The following is a 24,244-nucleotide window of genomic DNA, read 5'->3' as shown; positions in this document are numbered from 1 at the left end:
GGTTGTCCTTTGTCCTCTGTCTCCATGGTCCCACATGTGCACGTATACCCAGGCATACACGTGCATGTGCATACACACATGAATATACATGCGTACTCATATACAAAAAACGTTTCAAAGTCAAACGTGGGGCTGGCTGGGCAGCTTGTGTAGTAAAAGAGCTTGTCGCCAATCCTGAAGACACAAGCTGAACTTAGAACCAACAAGGTAAAAGGATAGAATTGACCCCTGCAAGTTGTCCTCTGACCTCTATGCATGCACTGTGGCGCATGCATGCCCGTTCCCACACTAAATAAAGAAATAAGTCGACAAAGGGCAAGATTATGGAGCATGCGCAATAGGTCATAGGGGGAAAGGCCATACACGCAGAAGTCCAATAGGCACTTAGCTGCAGTGGCAGAGAAAGAGATAAGGAGACAGAATCAATGACCAAGCAGACTTTCCGAGCTTATAAAAAAATAACACTCCACAAATGTAAAAAGCCGAGTTATGAGACATTCAACAAAACTCATATTTAGAACATAAGTAGCAAACATTTTTTTAAAAGCTTGAAAATGTTAACAGAAACCTAAGGAAAAAGTCATTTCATCATAAAAAAAATGACACTTAAACGGGTAACATTTAAACATAATACCAAAAAGCAGGGGAAAGTCTGTGTAAGAGGATGTATCGTCAAAGTCCTGAAAGGAATTCACTCATTGGAGTTGTAGATGTGGGGAAAATAGACAGTTTTTTTTAAAGTCACAATATGCTATCAAATCAGCCAATAAGACATTCCTAAGTACAGTCTTCAAGAAAGAAAACTATTCCAGATGGGACTTCCAAGATTCAGTGAGCAATAAGGATACATACAAAAAGAAAAATGTTCACAGCAAATTTATGTCAAAACCCAAAGCTGCAATCACCCAAGTGCTTACAAACAACGGGATGGACAAAGGAATTGAGCATGTGTTCATATGCTTGAGTGCAAACGAGGGAGACTATGAGGCAGGCTATTCCACAATATAGGGGCATCGTAAGGACATAGCTGGCACAGTAACATGCTCAAATTCTCACCTACTCCAGAGGCCGAGGCAGAAGGATTGCTTGACGGCTAGAAGTCTGAAGCCACCCTGGGCAATACAGTGACACTTCCCTCAGAACCCAGCACATAAACAAATGGCTAGAATACATTGAAGTGACAACAAACTCAGGAAACACCCATTACAACTTCCTAAGAAAAATTAAAGGAATTTGAAAAAAAGTATGCTCTTCAGGGGATGTCTGACTACTGAAGATGACTAAAGAGAAAAATTAGTCAGCAGAAGGAAGAAAGGCATGGAGGGTGTCTGGCTTTGTGGCTATACTCTTTGCTTTAATGTAATTGTTTGCTTTACAATGCTGTGCATTTACATTCGAGGCTTACCATTGTCTCTCACTCTCCATGGGTGGTGGTTCTAAAAGCACTTCGTACTCAGTCTGCAGATCCTCAAGAGCCTCATACAAAATACAAAGTACAGGCTGGGAGAGCCTTCAGGAAAACACTCAAGCCAGGGCTTAGTTATTATGTTCTCTTGCAGCTAGGCCTGATGCCCTGAGCTCCATCCCAACAGTCCACACAGTGGACGGAGAGAGCTAACAACTGCAAAGAGTTTGACTTCCAGAGGTGCATTGTGGCATGTGCACACACACACACACACAGACACACACACACAGACACACAGAGACACACACACATGCATATACACAGATACACAAAGACACAGTGAATACACACAGAGACACAGACAGACAGACAGACAGACACACAAACACAAAGACACAGTGAACACACACAGATAGACACAGACAGAAGACAAACACACCCGTGCATGCACACACACACACACACACACACACACACACACAGAGCTAACCTCTTCTGATCTTAAAAGATCCTGACAGTAAAAAATTATTTAAGCCCCTAGACCTGTGTCCAAATTAGCCCCCATTGTTCCAGGATGTCAGGTGTTTGCGGTTTTTGCCAGGTGTTTGTGGTTTTTCTGTCTTTATAAACCCCTTACCCCTTGAGCTTGTCGACTCCTCTACCCCTGCGTGGGATACCAGTCGTCCCCAGTGCACTGGTCTTTCCGTAATAAACCTCTAGCAGTTTGCATCAAGACCAATTCTCATGAGTGATTTGGGGTGTCGCCTCTCCTGAGTCAGAACGTGAGGGAGTCCTCACGTTGTGGGTCTTTCAGTCTCTCAGCTATTTGAATGCACTGCTACACAGTACAATGAAGACCTTTTAAATTTTTAGGGTGTTTTCAAGATATTTTATTTAGAAATAGCTGAGAGTCGTAAATGGACAACAATCCAAAACACTTTACATAGATAGTTTTCAAAAAGCCAGACACCCACAGAATGTGGCATTTAATGTTATTTATTCACTTGTTGTTGAGACATATCTGCTCCTAACAGCTCCCCACTCATGGATTCATAGAAGCAGCTGAGCTTCTGTGAACCTATACCTCCAGGTGAGGTTGTACATTGTGGCTAGGTGGCCACTGGGCAGAAATTGCCTATCCCTCCTGCAGACCTGTACCATCCTTGAGAGGACACAAGTCACAGGTTAGGACAGCTTAGTTCTGCTGAGACAGGATAAGCTAGTCCTTAATAATTCCTGTTTTTCAAAGTTTGTCAGAGGATCCTGGGCCGGAAGGCTGAAGACGGGTGCTCCAACTCCCTGACACACTCTCAGTTCTGGAAGCTGTGTTAGGCTACTTATATTTTCAGATCGTATTGGTCGCTCTCAGATTTCTGACAGGGTAGAAAGATTAGTTATAGTCTCATAGCCAACCCAAGCTATTTAGCACTGAGAGAACATATTTGAGAAGATAGTTTTCAGATAGTATACACGCTAACCAGGACATAAGATAAAGATTTTTTAGTCATTTTTAAGTTAGGATAGATAACAGAGTATTCTATTTAATTGACAAAAATCATAGGCTGGGTGCTAGGTGTATTTTGTACTTTATAAATTACAAAATCGTAGTAGTTGTGCTCAATTTATATCCGAGAAAAGAGCCTTTTAATTGGACAAAAAAGGGGAAGTGTTGTGGACAGCCCTGGTGCTGTTTGCATTTTGGTGCTAATTCTTCTTCTGGGTTAAATCACATACTCAGATGACTTCATGTGAACCTTCCTATAATGAGTAAAGATTTTAAGGAGCCGGGCGTGGTGGCACACGCCTTTAATCCTAGCACTCGGGAGGCAGAGGCAGGCGGATTTCTGAGTTCTAGGCCAGCCTGGTCTACAAATGAGTTCCAGGACAGGAACCAATCACTGGGTGAGTAGGTGGGACTTCCGGGTCAGGATGGCAGAAGAGGAGAGGGACTTGCGGGATAGGAGCATGGAGGCCAAAATGTAGGTAGTGGAGGCGCCCAGTTCAGGTGGCAGATCCATTGGGATCTTCTAGCAGAGGATTCAACTTCGACTGGCTTATACATTAGGATGGCAGGATTGCTGCACCCTGCGATTGTTTTGCCTTTTCATTCTAAGCTAAGATTGGGTGGTGTTTTCACTCGGCAACTCAGCTGGGTTCCAGAGAGAAAGGTATGGCAGCAAAGCATGGGTTTACAAGACGTGCACCCCAAAAGGCCATGGGAATTTGGAAGCATGGGGCTGGCATGGCAGCCATCTGCCATGGAAACATAGCAAGCCAGGTGGAGGGATTTCAGAGCTCTGGGTCAGAGAGTCTGCCGAGATGAGAACAGGTCGTCTGCCTTTGTCTTGCTGGTGATAGCATGGGTGCTTTTTAAAGTATTTCACGCTACACTTTCATACTTTGCAAAGCTCTATAAATTGTGATTTCCTTCTGTGTCTTTTTCATTTTTGAGACAGAACTTCACACGCTAGCCTATTCTACCCTTGAACTCACTAGTAGCCCCGGCTGACCTCAAATTGACAAAAATAATCTTGCCTCACAGGTGTCAGTTAAGGATGTCACCACCACCTCTGGTTCCTACCACACCTCTCAGGCAGGCACATCTGCTATGCAGTACTCTTGGTTTTACATGAGCCTTCTGTATCCCTGCAGTCTAGAAACAGAAGCGTCATGACCAGGCTCCATTAGGAGCCCTACATGGAAGATACGATTCTGTCTTACTGTTTCTGTCCTTCTAGCCTGCTCATCCATGTGCTGTGAATTCATCTTTATTATATCCCGTTAGCGTTTTCTGGACGAATTACACCTTAAGCACAATTACTAAACATCTCTGTAAGCAAACTAGACTCATCACCACTGAGACGTTCACCAGACTCCTTTTTGAAATTTACATGGCTAACACTTCAAATAACCATAGCAGGAAATGCCCAGAAAATAATTGACTTCTTGCTCTCTTCAGCTCTTCTGTCCTGGGCAGCACAAAGAGACAAAACCCCCAATTCCAGGCTTCAGCCTTGGAAGGCAACAGATCTGATAGCTAGAGGTACACAAAGGGGAAGCTAGCTCACTGGTTTATTCCAAGAAGTCACACCAGGAGGGTGGAAATAAGATTAAGACTCTGTTGTCATGTGACAACAGAAAAATAAGAGCCAAAATGCAGGCAGACATTTGGAATCCTTGAAACAGGCTAAAAGCAAGTTTTAGCCTACCCACAGAGGCAGGTGTGCCATGCTAATTACGGACTGCATCTTTTCATCATTACCTACAGCCCAGGCTTTCTTTTATGCCCCCCTTATGTTTCTTATTTTCTTGGATTTTCAACTTATATAATCTTCCTGTGTTAGAGGATTGTCGCCAAGTAGGATAAGAAAGATTTAGTCTGTGAATTAAAAAAAAAAAAAAAAAAAACACGAAAGAAAGAAAGCCAGCCTTTTTCTGGGACAGTTTCAATGACAGAAGGGCACAAGGTCAAATTATTTTGTGGCTATTTCTTAGTAAAAAGAGAGTCATTCATGATGATTATCATTGAGATGAAGGTTAGGGTTTCAGACTGACCAGGGCTGGCTTCCAAGATGAGCGAATTCTTCACCTGGAAGAACATCAGAGAGATTCCCACGCCCTCAGGGCTCTCCGGAAATAGATAGGCAGGAGAGATGGGACCTGAGAGTGGGCAGCACCCCAGCTCCTCTGCGCAAAGCACATGAAATGCCCGCAGCTCCAATCCTTAGGACCAGGTGGCACTCACCCAAGAGCTCTGGGGGAATTCAAGGATGAAATTAGGAAGCTCTAGGCCAGGATGCTTGGTGCAACATCTCTACTAACAGCCACAGCCAGCAAGTGGGCAGATGGTGAATGTCACTCTGCTCATTCAAAGGGGTTAAAAGGGATCCAGCAAACTCTTGAAGAGCAAGCGTCTCTTCTACTTGTCCAGCCTCATTAGACTCTAAAGCAAAAATAACTTCCTGGGGGAAAGACACTTTGGTGTCTGGGGACGGAAAGCATGAATCATCGGTTTATTACTGGGTGCCTGAGCATCCAAATAACACGCCCGGTGCTGGTACAGAGTAAGTGCCAACCTGGGACGGATGCGGGGGGGGGGGGTGTTGCTGCCGATGTCGCCATGACAGTAGATTATACTGAGGTGTGTGCATTGGTACTTGGTAACGGAGAGATATTCCAAGCCAGCTGCTTCTGGATGCTTGTTCTATCAGTTAATTAACGCATTATGATGCACACATACGTATGTGTATCCATCAGCCTGTTGTCTGTGTGGAGGTCAGCGGACAGCCTCATCTGCCCTTCCCCAGCATTCTGGTTACTTTGTTTACTGAGACCCGGAACTCCCTGATTCAGCTACCCTGCTTTTTACATATTATGGGGCTGAATTCAGGTCTTCATGCCTACAAAGCCTGTATTTTTCCAACTGTGCCATCTCCTCGACTAAAAAGCGTCTTTCCTATATTTAATTGACTGACGTTTGCACTGTGGAGTGGAACTTCAGGGTAAATGAGGCCCATTCTGTCCATGGGGGGCTCATGTAACAGCCTACACGAGCTGATTCCAGGGGCCATTGACAGCCTCTGCTGGCAGCTTTCTCATGCTTTGCATTAGGACCCGAGTTTGTCTATACCTAGATAGTAACTAATGATTGATATTGGAGTGTGCTATCATGGGTGTGTGATAACACGCCCTGGGGACTCCATAAGCAACAGAATTAATGTACTGGCCTACAAGGAGCCTGGATCTGAAACATGGCACAGACTCTCTCATTAAAATTAATGACCGAGGCAATACCAACAACCAAACACAGAAACCCAATTGTACTGGTTTATTGGTAGGAGATGACTACAGAGGATTTTGAGCACAAGACGCTGATGATATTATAACCCTTTCCTCTTAGATAGAGGTAGAATAAGTGTCACTTTTGGTGACTGACAAGCCTGATGCCTTGGTAGAAGCATCCACATGCACAAAAGCTGTGTGAAAAGAAAATGATCTGTGTTTATTTAATTTTAAAAATAAGTAGTCTGAGAGAGGGCTAAGTAGGTAAAATGCTTGCTACACAAACCTATGGATCTGAGCTCCAAACCTCAGCACTCAAATAAAAAACCAGGTGTGGTGTCACATGCCTCTGCAAGCCAGTGCTAGGGAGACAGAGACAGGAGGATCCCGGGGCCTGGCTGGCCAGCCGATCTACCCCAGCCAATGGGTTGCAGGTTCAGAGAGAGACCCTGTCTCAAAAATAAGGTGGATAGAAATTAAGGAAGACAGCCAATGTTGGCTTCTGCCCACTCCCTGCCATGCACATACACATGCAAACACATGCATACATAACATACAGAGAAAGTGTTCAAAGAAACGTCTATTTTGTTTTAGTTCTGCCACAGTGATGCTGTTCTCCACTTGGCCAAAGTACCAGGCAAGAAGCAGCATGGATGAAGAGTGAGCATCCAGAAATGCTGGGTTCTGGCTGCCTCGAGCATGGGAAGATGGAAATTCCCTGAAGGGGACGAGCCTCTCCCTTATAGGCACTTCACACACTTGCCTCCCACCTCTTCTCCTACCCCAGTGAGCAGGGCTGCCATTCTAAAGAGTTGGATGTGTGTCTAGCAAAGGCATGTGGGTTCTCTGAATGCAAGGAAACACCTCTGCTCAGGTGGACTCTGTGGTCCAAACACAAGAGCAGAGAGGTGATCTTCACTGAAGCAGATACACCTTGCTCTACTTTCTAGGATGGGAAATCTATTCATTTTCTCTCTCTCTCTTTCTCTCTCTCTCCCTCCCTCCCTCCCTCTCCCTCCCTCCCTCCCTCTCTCTCTCTCTCTCTCTCTCTCTCTCTCTCTCTCTCTCTCTCTCTCTCTCTCTCTCCCTCCCTCCCTCCCTCTCTCTTTTTCTGTGTATTTTGGAATGTCACAGAAGAGCGATCATTGCAGTAATGTACTATTTAGAACAGAACCAGAAATGCAAATGAGAAGTACCAAATACCCCAGTGTGATTGATTCCAGCTTCTGTCTTGGGGGGAAACTATGGTTGAAGAAGGCATCAGTCCCCTCTCCTCCCCTCCCTTTTTCTCTCCTTTCCTCTCCTCCCTTCCTCTCTTTTCCTCTTCCCTTTTTCCCTTCCTTTTTTCCTTCCCTCCTTTCTCTCTCCCCTTCCTCCTCCCTTCCCCTTCCTCTTTTCCCCTCCTTTTCTCTCTCTCTTCCTTCTTTCCTTCCTTTCTGTGTGTCTGCCTTTTCTTCTCTTTCTTTCTTTCTTTCTTTCTTTCTTTCTTTCTTTCTTTCTTTCTTTCTTTCTTTCTTTCTTTCTTTCTTTCTTTCTTTCCTTCCTTCCTTCCTTCCTTCCTTTCTTCCTTCCTCTCTTTCTTCCTTTGTTCCTTCCTTTCTTTTTCTTTTCTTTCTTCCCTTCCTCCCTCTCTCTCTCTCTCTCTCTCTCTCTCTCTCTCTCTCTCTCTCTCTCTCTCTCCTGCATGACCCACAGCACATCCTCCATGGCTGTGTGCTGACTAAATTCCCTACCTTTCTTCTTCCTCCCACCCTTTCCCATTAAAAAACCAGCAGATCTACAGCTGACCCTCCTCTAGAGGGAATATGAATGAAAGAAAATGAGCCCTTGTCTCTCCATCTACACACCTGAAACCTTGGGAGCAAAGGATTGCATGTTGATGTCTTGAGCTTGGGATGATGCTGGAGATGTAGGTATAAAATGTCACTAGATAAAATTAGAAGGAAGATGCTTGCAGTTCACTGTCTACAAGTGAGCAGATATCTTGCCTAGCACAGTGACATTCCTCAATACCCCCTGATGTCAAAGGTTAAACAAATACATTCTCCTAGGGGGATGTAACCAACCTTTGAAGGAAAGTTACAAAGCAGGTAACAAAAATCATCAGGAACCCTGGTCATAGTTCTTCAGCTTCTAGGAATTTTACACAGAGTGAGCCTCAGAGATGGCCATTAAATTTGTAATTACAAAGAATTAGAGTGGGGCTGGAGAGGTGGCTCAGTTGTTAAGAGTGTGTACTCCTTTTGCAGTGGACCTGAGTTCGGTTCCCAGCACCCACATCAGACAGCTTACAGCACCCACATCAGACAGCTTACAACTGCCTGTCGCTCCAGCTCCAGAGGGATCCAATGCGTCTGGCCTTAGGCACCTACACCCACATGCAGGCAAACACGTGTGCATTTGATTTCTAAGAAGCAGAATAATAAAAAAATTAAAACATTTAATTAGTTAATCTTAAGGGGGTCAGTTATATAAACTATGGCATATCAAATGATAGGATGCTTTTTAGCTATAAAGTTACAGAATGATATAGAACTACAATCCTAATTGTGTTTGAAAGGCTGTGTGGCCAAAGCAAACTGTGCAGCATGTTTTGTGGATTGGTGTCTAAGTGGATACCCATCCACTTAAAGGTACGGATGCTGCAGGAAACGAGCGAAGGTCATCTTCAGAGAGCAGTGCTCTGTGAGCCTTCCGTCGTCATTCCTTCCTTTAGCACTTTGGAAAAAGAAATCTTGAAATGGACATGGGCTTTTAAAAATCCATTGTGTTTATAGCTGAAGAGATAGCTTGATGGGTAATTGATTTCCCAGAACTGACATAAATATAGTCCTCCTCCTGGAACCCCAGTGCTCAGAGGGTGGAGACAGGGAGTCCTTAGCTAGGCAAGCTGCCTGTCTAGATTAGTCAAATTATAGCTTTAAATGAGAAGCCCTGCCTTGGTGTTTAATGTAGAGAGTGATAAAGGAAGGCATTACACCCAACATCAACTTACTGTTACACACACACATACGCACGTGTGCATACATACACATACACACACACACACATGCGTGCACACACACACATGCATGCACACACTTGCACACAAGTCCACCAATACACATGCAAGCACAATACAGATGCTCACACATACCACACACAGAACAAAAAATGATCCATAGTGCCAGCATAGTCTTTGTAAATAGAAAGAAAGGAAGCTGCCACTTGAGTTCCCCGTGGCTGCTGGGTTCAAACATGAGCCTTTGCAATTAAGCCAGATGACGGGGTGGGAAGAAATGAAACAGAGGTGTTAACACTCCAAAGGACTTCTGATGAGCTGTTCCCTGTTAACATTTATTTTTGAGTCTTTTGGAAACTAAAATTCTTCGAATAAACACTCAGAAATTGAAAAGTGGATATTGAGCTCCCCCCGCCGCCCGCCACTTCATCTGTGTCACTGATAGAATCCTGGGCTTTCATTTCTGATCAAAATATCCGAGCATGCGCCTTCTTCCTGTGCAGCCGCACAGGTACACCATGCTCCTTCTTCCTGTGCAACAGCACAGGAACACACCTTTTACACCTGCGGTCAACCTATTTATAATCATAGACTCCTGGGACCATCTCGCCTTCGTTTCATCCTCGTGGTACAAAGGGTGCTCCAGGGAGGACAGCTTTAAGCATGGAGGTGTGCTTTGTTCCTGCAGTGACCCCTGACCAAAGCAGAGAATTAGTCAGAACACCACAGCAAACCCTCAGACCAGTGCCAGGAATACTCCACAGAGCACAAATTAGGGAGATCATTTCCTGACCACTGTCTGCTGCTAATTTGCCATCTTTCAACTAGAGTTAACCCTTACACCAACTGCAGAAGGGAGTTTAAATTAAAACCACCGTTCACTGTTCACTGGGCACCAGTCGCGGTACAACCAGGCCTGAGTGGGGCTTAGCAATGAGTTCAGTATCTTATGTAATGTGAATGATTGCACCTCCAGATTCCCCAAAGGAATAATTTGGGGTGGGAGAAATTAAAGATTCTTAATTCTCTCCCCTGAGAGAGCTAGGTGTGAGGCTGTGAGGGTGAGGTCTAAGTTGCCATGGAGACCTCAGGATGATGGAAGGTCGAGAGAGTTGGAGGCAGCATGGAAAGCCATCACGAGAGGGACCTTGTGCCCAGCAAATGGCAGGGACCCAGCATCAGGGCCTTCCAAGCTCCTTGGAGCTCACATGATGCCTCTATGTGCCCTGATAGAAGACATGAGCTGAGCTCCAGGGTTTGGTGTGTGCCCTGCTGGGTTCCCATACTGCTTTGGTCCTCTTGGCTTCCTATCTTCCCATTCTTTGCTTTTCAAGTGGGGATGCTTACTCTGCGCCATTGTTTATTGGAAGTATGTAACTTGATTATTGATGTTACAGTGACTTGTAGCTGACTCATATGCCCCAAATCTCAGAAGATACTTTGGATTTGGACTTTTAACCAGTGTGGGACCATTAAGACTCTCGAGCCTCTTCATATGAGATGGCCAGGAACCTTTGGATATCAGGGACAGGATGTTACAGTTTGAGTCTATACAGTGCTGCACAGGCTTATGAATTTGACTATTTTGTCCATGGCTGGTGGCACTGTTTTGGTGAAAATAAACCCTTCCCCTTTAAGTTGCTTCTGCCTGGTATTTTGCTATGGCAACAAGGCAGGAACTGATACAGTGACAAAGAATGGAAGTCACTCACTACCCTAAAACAGCATCCCATGGTGGGACAGCTCAGAGGTTTCTCTGATGCTCTTCTCCCTTAAGTGGTCAGGAAAGATCTCCTTGACTTTTATTCCCTATATGCAGGTCTTCCTTTCTCGGGTTCTTCATGGCACTAAGAGGAAGCTGAGCAAGCAGGCCATGCTGAGCCCTCGGGCCATGCTGAGCCCGCTATACTTTCCTCATCATGGTGATACTTCTATATGGCCAGCCACAGAAAAACTGTTTTCACTTGGTCTTCTGTAAATTATCTTTTATTCTTCTGGTAATTGTTGTCTCTAGGGCTTACTGCTCCAGTCTGTTATCCCAGGCCTAGCTCTGGAAACTTCTTGCCTCCATACAATCTACTCTAGGCCTAGAAGGTTTTCAGACTTAACTGCTGAATGGGCTCACCCTTTCTAGCTCTTTCCGAGTTCTGGCTGGCTGGTTCAACTCAGCTCTTCTGGCTCACATTCCTCACCAGGCTGACTGATTCAATCTGGCTTCTCTTGGTTTCTCCTGAATTGCTCTGCTTGGCCTCAAACTTACTTTAGCAATCTGATCTCATCTTCTGGCTCCTTCTCATTCTCTTGCTCTTTCTGTCTTCACCTGTGTCCACCTTGTTCTCTCTTCAACCTGTCTCTGTACAACACCTGATAAAACTGCCTCCTCTCCTTTCTCTTCACTGGCCCTTTCCTCTCTCTTCTTGTGAGAGTTGGGCAGATCCTATCCTGTCAGATCTTTCTCTGATCTGTCATATTGTCTGCCACTCAAGTAGACATCACTTTCAACATGGGTGCTTCCTTCTACAAACTAACTTTACCTTCATTGTTTGGGATTAAAGGTGTGTGCTAAGGGTGTGTCTGTATTTCAGCCAGAGGGATTGAAGGTATTTGCTAAGGATGGAGCCACACTACAACTAGAAACAGGTGCTTTCATAAATAACACAATCTTGGGGTTCATAGTGTGATAAAATATTCCGCATCAGTCTTTAAGTCTTTTACTCTAAAGCTAAGTTGTACTTAGGAATTCACGATACTAGGCAAATACTCTACCACTGTGGGATATTCCCCAGCCCTCAATTTGTTATTTTTAAGGGCTCCTGTGTCACATACAACTTGGTCCTAAATAAATTTGCTCAGCTCTTCAATTGTTAGACTGTCTTTTGCTGTAGAAAATTCAGTGACAAGAACACACACATTTTCCCATAGACGTTCTTTCTTTGAATTCACTATCACTCCGACTGTCTTCCTGGCCATTCTGACTCAGCCTTCCAACAGAGTTTAGCTCTTCTACTCAATCCCTGAAGCTCTTCAAGACTTTCTGGGTTGTTTCATATCAACTTCATATGCTGGAGTCATCTAATAGGAGGGAAAACGTGGCTCCATAAGATCTAGTATAGGCATAAAATATAATATAGTGTAGTGCATTTTCATAATTAGGGATCGATGGAGGAGGGCCCAATCCACTGTGAGTGGTATCACCAGGGTTGGTGATCTTGGATTCCATAAGAAAGTAGGAAAAGCAAGCCACGAGGAGCAAGCCAGTAAGCAGCACTCTCTTATGGCCTCTGCATCAGCTTCAGTCTTCAGATTTGAGTTCCCATACTGGCTTCCCTCAGTGGACTGTGATTCAGGATGTGTCAGCCAAATAAACCCTCTACTCCTCAAGCTACTTATGGCCATGGTGTTTCATCATGGTGATGGTGACCCTAACTAAGACAAAGACAGAAGCTTTGATCTCTTTCTATTTTCTTATTCTAAAGTCCCTCTGAAGGCTTCCAACCGCCCTTAAGAGAGCTAGGATCCTCCAGGTAGCTTTTTCTAGCCAAGACATCTTCTTATATGTCAGCTGCTTTACATGAATGGATTGTTATTCTCACATTGTAGATATCCAACACTTGAATAAAGAGATTTCATGCTCAAATCCTTCCTCACCCCATCTCACTAAAGAGTCTGAGTCACTCAGTTGCCATGTTAGGACTTAGAGAATCAACCTTGACATCTCCTTCTTCTTCATCTCTCATAGGTATGTGACCATTCAGCCCCATAGAGTTGATGTAATGTAGATGCAGGATGTCATCCATATTTGTTATAACTCCCTACCTGTGATGGTTAATAATGATGGTCAGCTTGACAGGATTTAAAATCTGACAAGATTCTGAGTATGCTCTGAGGGGATATCTAGATGAGCTTAGCTGAAACAGGAAGCCTCACCCAGACGGTGAATGCTTTCCATTCTTGAAAAAAAATATTTATTTTAACTTTATGTATATAGCCGGTTTTGCATGCATGCATGTGTGTATGGACACCACATGCCTGCCTGCTGCCAAAGGAGGCAAAAAGAGGAGCTAGGATCCTCTGGAACTAGAACTATGGACAGTTATGAACCACCATGTGGCTGCTGGGATCTATCCCCAGGCCCTCTGGAGGAGCAGCAGTGCTCTGAAATGCCAAGCTGCCTCTCCAGTCCTAATACTGTCTAGTTTTAATGTTCTTTCCCTCTGTAAAGATCAAGTCGGAAATCGTTAGGATGATCTCTAAATTGTGGTGTGGTCTGCCCACAGCCTAAACTTTCCATCCCGTTTCCTGCTCGTTTTAACAAGATCATCCGTGCTTCTGTCAGCCCCAACAAACTCCTTCCAGCTTTTGGAAGTTAACAAGGACTTTCTTTTCTTAGAAAATCTGCACACATTGTTCTGTGCACCTGGGATGCCGCATCTCCCTGCTGTGATTTCTCCATCTTCTATTCTTCTCTGTATCGGAGGGAGTGTATTCTCCTGGGCACACAGCTTACCCAGTGGAGATAGTTCCAGCCACAAGGACGTTTGTCACTTGAACCCTGTCATGAAGTCTAGAAGCAGGTGTTTTCAGACTCGTCACAACGATTCAAAGTTATTACCCCAGAGCAAGGCTTTCTCCTTTCTTTGTTGACACTATGGACATGCTGGAGGTTTAATCTAAGGTCACACACTCACTGTCTTATGTTCACAAGGTGACTGCCAGACATCCACCTTTCTGGTTCTATTACCACTGCATACAAGTAAGAAAGGAGGGGAGAATTTTCATCGCATGAGTATCGTCCTGATCAGAAACTCAAAGCCTTTTTTGAACTGCTCTGCATCAAACATCTGGCCAGATCTATGACATGCAGATCAAAAAGGAAGCTGTTTGGTGGGTACTGGGGATGATAAGAAGAGAAGAAGAATGTAACAGCTACCTCATTTAGAACCAAGGCATCTTGATGTTCTTCAGTGCTCCTATCAAAAGACCAAGCACAGGGTCAAATAGGTAAGGGTGGCGAGAAGGCTCAGTGGTTAAAGCGCTTGATGCACAAGTCTTAGGACCTAAGTTCAAGTCTCCAGCATCCACACAAAAGCATGGCACAGTGGTGCGCATCTGTATTCCTGGCACTGGGGAAGGGTCCGGTGGACCTTGGGGACTCAAAGCCAGCAAGTGTGACAGAAACAGTAAACTCTGGTTTAGTGAGAGACACTATATCAAACAATAAAGCTGAGAAGTGGTTGAAGAAGACATCCCAGTGTCAACCTGTCTTGTGCTATCTCATGTTGAGCACATTTGCACACATGTATGTGCAGAAGCACACACCACACAAAGAAGTGATGTCATCTTTGTGACATCTGATCTGATGTCTGTTCTGTTGTCGTTTTCTCTATGTACTGATAAACTCTCTGACTGTGGGAAATGTCTCTTATGCACTGCCCAACTCCTAGGATAAGCAGTGGAGGGCCTATCTGGGTCAGTCAAATCCGTTGACTGAGAGGCTAACTGAATGAACATAAAGCAGAATAACACAGAGAAAGCAGGGGTAAATGAGACAGACACTCTCAATGAAAAAACTTCTGCAAGTGATTGACGTTTCTCTCATCTCATGGCTGAGCTTTCTAATCCACTTAAGTAAAAAATGAGTTTTTCCTCAAGAAAACATTGCTTCGGTTGCTCAGTTCCTTGCACAGCGAATGCAACTCTGTTACCCTCTTAATCATGCCATGGGAACAGGGACCATTGTTATAACTGCAATTTAGGAAAGAATTCATTTTCAAAACATGAAAATGTAACCCTTACTAATGAGGTGTATGATTCAGAAGTATAATTGCCTACTTATGTAAATGCGAGCCAATTCTTTGATAGGTCATTCAAATGTGATCAGAGAAGGAGATAGAACAGAGCAGCGAGGGAGTTATATAAAGAGTACTCAGAACTTTGTCTAAATTTTCCATTTCTAAGAACATCACTCCAACAGATAGTTTGTCATTCAGGTCGGATGAGGAGGGGAGAAAGAAAATGCCAAGTGCCTGGCACACAGTGTGCATCTGGGCTGTTTCTGTCCCTGAATTGAGTCCAAAAGGAAGTTGGGTTTACACCTATTTCTATCCTGTCCTAAATATGCATCTGTGAGTAACTTGAGTGTGTTCTTTGACTCAAAATGGCATGATAATCTTAAACTACCTCCAGTTATAAATACAATCAGCTCGCTATTTTAAAAAAAATTTAAACCAAAAGGGTCAAGTGGTAATTAAGATAGTTACCTATAACCAGCTGGGAACACTGTCAAGTATAATCAATCTGTGAAGACAGTCACCTATAGCTAACTTGTAACCAACCCATAAAACAGTCAACTCTAATCAGGCTGTGAAGCCACTTAATTCTAATGGAGCTGTGAAGACAGTCAATTCTAATCAACCTGTGAAGACAGTCAACTCTTATCAACCTATGAAGACGGTCAACTCTAACCAGACTGTGAAGACAGTCAACTCTAACCAGACTGTGAAGACAGTCAACTCTAACCAGACTGTGAAGACGGTCAACCACAACCAACCTATGAACAGTCAACTAGAACCAACCTAACAAAACATTTGGAGGCAGACCATATCCCTGAAAGTAGCTACTGCTGGGGATGCAAAATCTTGCTTAATTTTGGATGGACACTCTTTGGCCATGTCAAAACACACAGGGTGCTAACATGAAATATCACATTTATTTGTTAAAAAAAGAAAGAAAGAAAGGCCATTTAAATATCTTCACATGTAAGATTAAAACTTCAAGTTTTAAATATGTTTTTCATTTGCAATAAAACTCCTTTAAAAAAAATAACGAAATGACTTTCACGTTGGCAAAGGGAGTCCCCTCTGATGTAAACAGATGGCTGGGAAAGATCACCCACATGCTGAAGGCAGATCCTGAGGAGGCATTTCTAAGAACGAGGTGGCACTTCTCAGCCTGGGCCACTTCCCACAGGATCCTTATTTAACCTGCATGAAGCATGTCTTTCATGAGTCAGGCCAAGAGAGCTCAGCAGCTCAGCAACCCTTGTCCCACTTGCTTCAGTCATCCAGAGTAGTGCTCAACTCTCCCTCATACTCCAGAAAGAGCTTGAGAAAGCCAACCCCAGTAAGCCTGCACTCGGAGACCAGCCCTTAACTAACGCCCTCCCATAGAAACACACAACTAAGTCCCCATAAGCATATTAAGTGTCTGAGGTAATGTGTGACACGCATCTGTTCCACTTTCCCAGTGTGCAGATTTTTTGACATGACTTAAATTCCAGACTCAATCAATGAGGGGGGGGGGGTTGAGATTTAAAGCCAAGTTAGAATGTATAATCCAAATGAGGGTATAAGAGAGCATTTTTTTCTCTAATAGATAGGATTATATAATGTCTCAATCAAATCCACAAGGCCACTAGAGAAGCGCAAGTTCTTTCTCTGAGTCATTTATCTTTTGTTTCAAGTTCATGACCATTTCCTGGGGATCATCTACACTTCATTCAAGACATCAACGAATGAGCAACCATGGAGCTCCTACAAATTTGGAGATTGAGCGCATTCTATTGCTGTAAAACACAGGAAAACTCACAGATTTGTCCTTGACAAGTAGAGCAGAGCACTGGATTCCCGCCATCAGCATCTTGTGTGGGTTCCAGGCCACTGAGTCAGCCCTGTAGTGTCAAAGAAAGAGAAATCAGAGAGGGGCCTGGCTAGCTGCTGTAGGGAGATGGGAAATACTACTGAGGTCTCCTATATACATTATCAGTCCATGGGATTCCTCATCTAAGGGATGGGAACAATTTAGAGAATGTTTTGTTTGAGAAAAACATGGTTTCTGTAGTGTGTGTGTGTGTGTGTGTGTGTGTGTGTGTGTGTGTGTGTAGAAGCCAGAAGTCAAATTTCAGCATCATTCCTCAGGATGCCATCCACCTTTTTGGTGTTTTGAGACAGAGTCTCTTGGTGGACAGAGCAGGTTGATTAGCCTTGGATGGCAGAGCAGTGAATCCGTGGGATCAGCCTATGTCTGCTTCTCCAACACTAGATCTACTACCACATATGGCAATTTTTCACATGGATTCTGGGGGGACAGACTTGGGTCCTTTTGTAAGGACTTAATTGACTGAGTTATTCCCCCAGCCATGTTTTCTAAATTCCACTCAGACAGAGACATCCCAACAGTTGCTTTTTCCCTAAATAAAAGCCAAAGTGCAAAACAGGAGACTAAATTTACCTGTGGATGCCATGCAGGAGCCGTCGGTGCTTTCTTGACACCAAAGCTGAGCCACCCCAAGAGGCCTGTGGAGATATTTATATACCCAAAACAGTTACTTCAGTGTAATTGCCCTACCCATGAACTGCCATAGCAGACCCAAACATGCCATTTGGTACATTTGATATCATGTTTACTCATTCGAATTCTGGGGAGTCTGATCAGGCGATCAGAACCTCAGTAGAGTCCTCATTAACTCATAGATCTAAAAACCACACATCATAATGAAATGGATCTATTAATAGCCAATTGAGCTTTGTATGGACAAAAATAAGTTACAAAGATGCAGCTCATGCCCTCCCGATGCTTTGGGTCTGGAAGAGATGGCATCTTCTTAGTGTTGCTGCACACTATGTACTATGAGTCATGAACCAAAGGCTAGTATTCTGTGCCATGAATGAGGACATTGACGGCAAAGTAGCTAGAAGGTCACCGGGGGTTGGGTAGGTGGAAAATTATCCTCTAAGGAAAATTAGATCTTTTTGGCCAAGCAGTTTTCAGAAATACTTGCAAACAAAGTGTAGGAGAATAAAAGTGAGGGAGCTTGGAACTTAAGGGGGTGGTCTATTGGAGAGATGACATCCCAAGTACCAAAGAACAGGACAGAGGTAAAGAACATGGATGGAAAGTCTCATGGGAAGGGGGTGGGAAGGAAAGGAGGAGCAATACAAGTGGGATGACATGATAGTTAGCCTGTTCTTGAACATGGTGCAGAACTGTGAGTTTTCATCTATAACGAAGGGTGGCTGCAGGGAGAGACTCTGAGCACACGTGACCTTGTGCCCTGCTAAATGCTCTGAGATTCCCTGCCCCCCATGAAATTCCACAGCATTCTGTGAACGATGGAGTTATGGCTATCTCCACTTCTGCAGGAAACGAAGGCTCAGAAGTACCAGGTAGATACTCTGGGGTATCATGGGTAACTGAAACCAAATTGAGGATCCCAAGCCCGTTCTCTTTACCTGAAACTATTGTGAGTTAGTCAGAGGGATCATTTAGCCAATGAGAGAGCATCACCTGGGGAGCTGAGGAGGGATGGGGATGCTTCAGGCAACAGTTGAGTTCTATAGTTGCCTAGCAGGTAGACACTATTGTCTTTCAATGGTAAGGTCAAAGGTAGATAGATGCTAAAGTATATTAAGAAGCAGCAGGCGCATGTGCGATCTCGAGGTAGAAGAGGAAGGAAATGACACACTCTTACAGTTCTCAGAGAACTACTGGAGCTACCCATTGGTAGCCAAGAGAGTACAGCACCAACCACGTTATGGCATTAAATCCCTTCTAAGAGTAACTTCCATTCATGGCAGGGGCGAGGGTGAGGATTGTGAGCCATGCCAGTAGAAGCTCAAGGATGAACTTACTCCAGGGTCAGACTTCTGTGCAAACCTTAAAGTGAACCTATCTTCAAGGTTCAGATCCTGAACCCTCAGTGGGATCCTTTCAGTTACAGCCCTGATTCAACAAAATCCCTGAAGACTCCATGACATGTGCTTTTCGTGATTGCCCAACCCCCCAGGTAAAGAATTAATACACTGGACTTGTCATTTAGTCCTTTCTACCTTCACTTTCTCAATGCTGCCACATCCCACAGGCCTCACAAAGACCCAATTTGACTGAGGCTGGAAGTAAACAGGACAAATCGGTCACGCCCATTTCCACGCTCCTGTAGTCTCATTCCCTACATTTTGCTGTCCCTGGTCCCTTGTACAACCCCTGACTCTTCCTCACACCCTAAATTAATCCTTCTAAACCAGATTTAAGTTTAAAATCACAAGAGCTCTTCTTTTGGTTTACAGAGTCATTGGGCAGGGTAGGGAACATCCATGGACAAATATATTTCTCAATGGATTTAAACAGAGAAAAAAATAAATTAACCCTGCTGATGCCACAGTCCTGCTTCTAGTTATCTCCCTTCCTCAGTTCCTAACTCTAGAACTTACAACATCACACTAATCGCTGTCTGGTGGGATGACTTGACTTTCTCCCTCCCTAAGGACCGTCACTGAGATCTTAGTACGTGTTAAGCATCACAAGATCTTGTTCTCTGATTGCCTGCTCATACGTTAATAGAGTTAGCCTTGAAACACAGGTGAGGTCAAGAGTAGAGACAAGATTTCGAATACTCCCAAGCTCATGAGTTTAAAGACAGCAGGGGCTGCAGACATAGCTTGGTTAGTAGAGTGTTTGTCTGCCATTCACAAAGGTCTGAGATCAATAAGTACAGAGTGATAGCATAGACCTGTAATCTCAGCACCTGGGAGAGGAGGGCAAGAGGATGAAGGATTTTTAAGGTCATCTTTGGCTATATAGCAAGTTCTTGACACCCTATTTAAAAGATAAAATAGACATAGATACGATGCTTATCCCAAAGCTCCTATGAGAATTGTGACAACTAGAGGAAAAGAGGGAGATCTCTGGGAACCAGCCTCTGCTCCCAAAAGGTGGCCAGCCCTGAAGGAGTCACACATTCATTCTCAAAGGGGATGGGACAAGATATCACAAAACCAGAAAAGGAGTTAATGTCCTTAGAAATGTATAAGAAGTCAGAGCAACTATTGTGATTCTGCCAAGATCTTACCTTTAACATTAATGGACTGTGTATAGTATATGGAATTTCCTAAACGTAAGTTATATTCTATTGTAATCAAATTGTCCAATGGATTAGATACCTGCCACTGTGCAGGATAAATAAAAACTGTCTTAATGTTAGGATGTGTTTTTTTCTTCAAACAAATTCAGAGAGGCTGTTGTCCAATTTACTCACATAACATGCCTACTATGTGCAAGTACAATCAGTTGGATGCCTACAATGTACAAATACATTCAGTTAGTGTAGCTTATTTTCTCAGTAAAGAATTTTCTTCAAATTTTAACCTTTAATTTAAAAAAGATCTTTTTCTTACCATCTATAAATTACAAATTCTGTCTAAGCCACATAAATCTCTTTAGATCATTTCCAATTTCAAAGCTGCTGTAGCTACAATGTTCCATGTAAACCTGTAACCCCTATTGATGTTTCTCTTATGAGAGTAGAATATTTAAGGAGAACGTTGGCATATTTGATTGTTTCTCCTTATTTCTATAGTTAACTAAAGTACTCACTTCACATTATCTCTTAGGACATTAAGTATCACCACATTTCTAAGGCGATAAAAATCAATAAGGTGTAAGTTAAAAATCGAGCAGATAAGAATATGCAAGCTCCATTTAACGAAGTCACAAAGAACCACTTGAAGTATTGCTATTGGCATGTTAATCAGCCCTGTGACTCCAGTGAGCCTGTGTCTGGTTCACCCAACATTACCATCTACTTAGTGAAACCTTTAAGGACTCAAGTGATCTCCCTAGATCATTCTGTAGACAATTGACTTCAGAAGAATAAAATGCACTGAACTATAAAATATATGTGGTGTATGTCCTTAACGCTTGGCCATCTTCCATTCAGTGAGTTATTACATATCTCTTCTGATCAGAAAGATCTTGGCTACTCTCCTGCCTAGGAAGACACACGAAAGCCTCCTGAACATATTCAGCCATTCTTTCTCTAAGGTATATTCAAACCCACACATGCCTGGATTCATATAAAAGAAAGGAATACGGAAGGGAAGAGTGAGGAAGGGAGCCAGGGGGGAAAAGAAAAGAGAGAGGGGGAAGAGGGAGAAGAAAGAAAGAGAAGGAAAGAAGGGAGGGGAAGGAGGTAAGTAAGAGGGAAAAAGGGAAAGAAAAGAAGGGTCGGGAGGGGGGAACACAGAAGGGGAAGTGAAGTGGAAACTTGGTTTCTTTGGAAAGTTAGTTATGTCAAATGATGTCTTGCTAAAGCAGATGCTTGAAAGGACATGCTTGATGACATAATATAAAAACGATTCCACAGACACTAGGAGACAAGCACTAACTGTACATTGGTTTGGTTCGCTCCACCTCGATATTCTTCACTAGGCTGCCATTGAGAGAAGTTCACCCAAGAACTTCCTGTGAGGTTCCTGCATCAGTTTACCACTTTCTTGGCCTCACCTCACGCCAGTTGGCAAGCCCAATGATTCCTTCAGGATTGAATGACAGCTGCTGGTTCGTGCCTGGTGTCTGCCTGCCTAAAGGATTGGTCTCCAGCTGCTGAGTCGTATTCAGTGTTTGCTAAGGGACTGAACTGCTGCTGAAGAAGATCGAGCTCTCCCCCAAAGAGCTATTGCTGAACAGATCCACTTCCCCAACATCCCAATAACTTTTCCACCACCTCTGCTGGGTGATGGGCTAGAGGAGAGATTGTGCCCTTATTAAAAGTTGGTTGCATAAAGTCCATGCCTACAGGGAAGAGGAGAAAGGAGGGGATGAAGGGGGAGGGCAGGATGAAGGGAACAGAAAGATTTGGGGGGTAAAAGAAAGGGGAAAGGCAGGGAAGAGGAGGGAGAAGAAGGGAAGAGGAGGGCAGGGCAGGAAGAGGAGGAGATGAAATAAAACATGTGAAACTTTTAAACCCTGAACATGTAGACCTGTAATAAAAATTACCTTTAGCTTAAAGGAAAATGTATTATGAACAACCCCAGGACTTATGAAATAAATTAGAAAAAAAACCAAGCCTTTAAGTTGGAAAATTATGAAGAACATAAATTATATCCCTTTCCCTCAAACAATTATCTATTATGGATCCAGCTAAAACCTGCTTTAATTAAGACACATAATTATGGAAGGTAGGATACTTTTTTTTTTCTTTTTCTGCACTTCTCACTGATTGGAATCATAATTTTAGAGCTGGAAGATACTTCATTGGCCATCTCCCCCTGCAACTGAACAACTGCAAACTCAAGGCTGAGCCCAACAGAGAAGATGATGCAGATCAGAAATCAAAGTCACAGTCTCTGGTTTCCCTGTCACTGTTTCCCTGACATGGCACTGCTTTGCCCATTTGGGGGACCAAAAAAAGATGGTTCGTGGGAAAGGAGAAAGTCCTGTGGAACCCAGAGAACAAAATCCAAACAGATCTGAGGTCTTAAAATCTTCTGGAAGCCTTAAAGTAACTGCATACTCATTTCCCAAATGAGCAACATAACTCTAAGTAAGAGGCTTCTAGATTCTCAGAGTATGAGAAGCTAGGGGAGGACTTGGAGGTTAGACAGACAAACGGACAAACACACCAACGGACTTACATCCACATGGAGCCAGAGGCCATGCCTCTCGCAGACCTCAGCAATCTCATCCAGGGGGTCAAAGGCGCCCAGCACGGTGGTACCAGAGGTGGCACAGACAAGAAATGGCACCGCCCCCTGTGGAAAGGAGCCAATCAGAAAGAGAATCATCACTGCTGTTCTGAAACTCACCTTGTCGGAAGCTGTGAACATGAAATATAAGACAATGGGCCTCCTTGGAGGTCATGGTTGATTCAGTGAGTGTTGGGATACTTCCATACTATGTGGCCTCTGGTGATTATAAACAGGTTGAGTACACTGAGAAAATGCTATAACCTGGCCCTGCGTTGGTCCAGATCAATGGCTAGAGTCAAGATTATTGCTATCAGGTCCCATCCATTGTATTCTGTCCATCAGGTTCATGTTCTGGTAATGGCCCAGGTCCAAAGTGGACACTACCACCGGAAATGACAGAAAGTCTCTCTGTAGGCTTCTTGGATGCTCTTGAGAAGACATTCTGCCCTTTTATGGAGCCTGCAGTGCCCCCTCTCACCCAAAAAAATACAGGCAGGACTGGTAGACAAAAATCTAGCCCCAGGGGTGAATCATACAGGCCTGTTTGCTTATTTAATTAAATACAGCTGCCAGACAAATATGCAGTCAACTGCAGACACAGAACAAATGTGAACAGAGAGAAGGAAGCAATCTCATGGGGAAGGTCTATCCATGTTGGGCAGCCATGGATAAATTCACAGCATGCGTTGGGAAAGAGGACCAGCCTTACTCCTGTCTTGGTCCTCTCCTCACACAGCTGATGCTTGCATCAGATGCCAGTGGACCATGGATGAGAAAAAGGAGATCCTGGGTGTGATGGCTGTTCCTGGTTGTCAACATCTGGAATGAACTACAATCCAGAAGTTGAGGGCACACCTGTGATCCAGATCTTGAGGCTAGAAGACAGGTTTCTGACCTGGTCTTGACATGGAGATCTTGAGGCATAATGGCCGTGAAAATCTTAGGCCCAGGAAGGTAAAACATGCCTTTAATCCTAGGAGACTAAGGCAAGAAGATCTCTGAGTTCCAGGTCAGCCTGGGACAAAAAAAGACCCAAATCTAGGCATGGTAGCATACACCTTTAATCTGGGCCACACCTTCTGCTGGAAGCCTACATAAGGACATTGGAAGAAGGAAGATTCGCTCTTCTTCACTGCTTGCATTGACTTGCCAGCACATCAGTTAGAATCAATTTCTACAGAAGACCAACGGAAACAACTAGCCTCCGTAGGACTGAGCAACTACTAGATTCTTGGACTTCCCATTCACATTGTTGGGTTAGTTGGACTACAGATTGTAAGTCATCATAATGAATTCCATATATATATATATATATATATATATATATATTCCATAAATTCTGTGGCTCTAGAGAACCCTGACTAAGACAATGGGCACAACACAGAAATGAAAAATAATCACAGTCAAGTTAGGCAAGCACAGTGCACACAGCAGCAGCTTCGTGCCAATCAGGCAGAGAAAGAGGAGAGTGACAGGGACAATCTACAGACAACTGTGGAAATGTGGGTAGCATGAGCTCTAGGGTTTTAGAAGCTGAGGAATGAGACACTCTTGTCCATTCCATTTCTTCTGAAAATTGACTTCCATTTAGCA

At 43.8% G+C, this 24,244-nt stretch overlaps 1 protein-coding gene across 3 annotated transcripts in view; it reads right to left on the bottom strand.

Moving 5' to 3' along the window:
- The window catches only part of Gadl1 (GAD like acidic amino acid decarboxylase 1), a 168,618-nt gene that overhangs the window by 91,184 nt on the left and 53,190 nt on the right, over nt 1-24,244 (bottom strand). For all 3 annotated transcript variants that reach the window (XM_029481848.2, XM_085828150.1, XM_085828151.1), the window contains 3 exons: nt 22,598-22,714; nt 17,418-17,482; nt 16,776-16,857 (listed from right to left, as the gene is read on the bottom strand). In XM_029481848.2, coding sequence (XP_029337708.2) covers nt 16,776-16,857; nt 17,418-17,482; nt 22,598-22,714 — 264 coding nt within the window. The remainder of the gene's footprint in view (nt 1-16,775; nt 16,858-17,417; nt 17,483-22,597; nt 22,715-24,244) is intronic.

This window comes from Mus caroli, unplaced genomic scaffold, assembly GCF_978045245.1.
Source record: "Mus caroli unplaced genomic scaffold, Mus_caroli_1 scaffold_11, whole genome shotgun sequence".
Lineage (NCBI taxonomy): Eukaryota > Metazoa > Chordata > Mammalia > Rodentia > Muridae > Mus > Mus caroli.
Note: the sequence above shows the minus strand (reverse complement) of the source record. Positions and strands in the feature narration are given on the sequence as shown.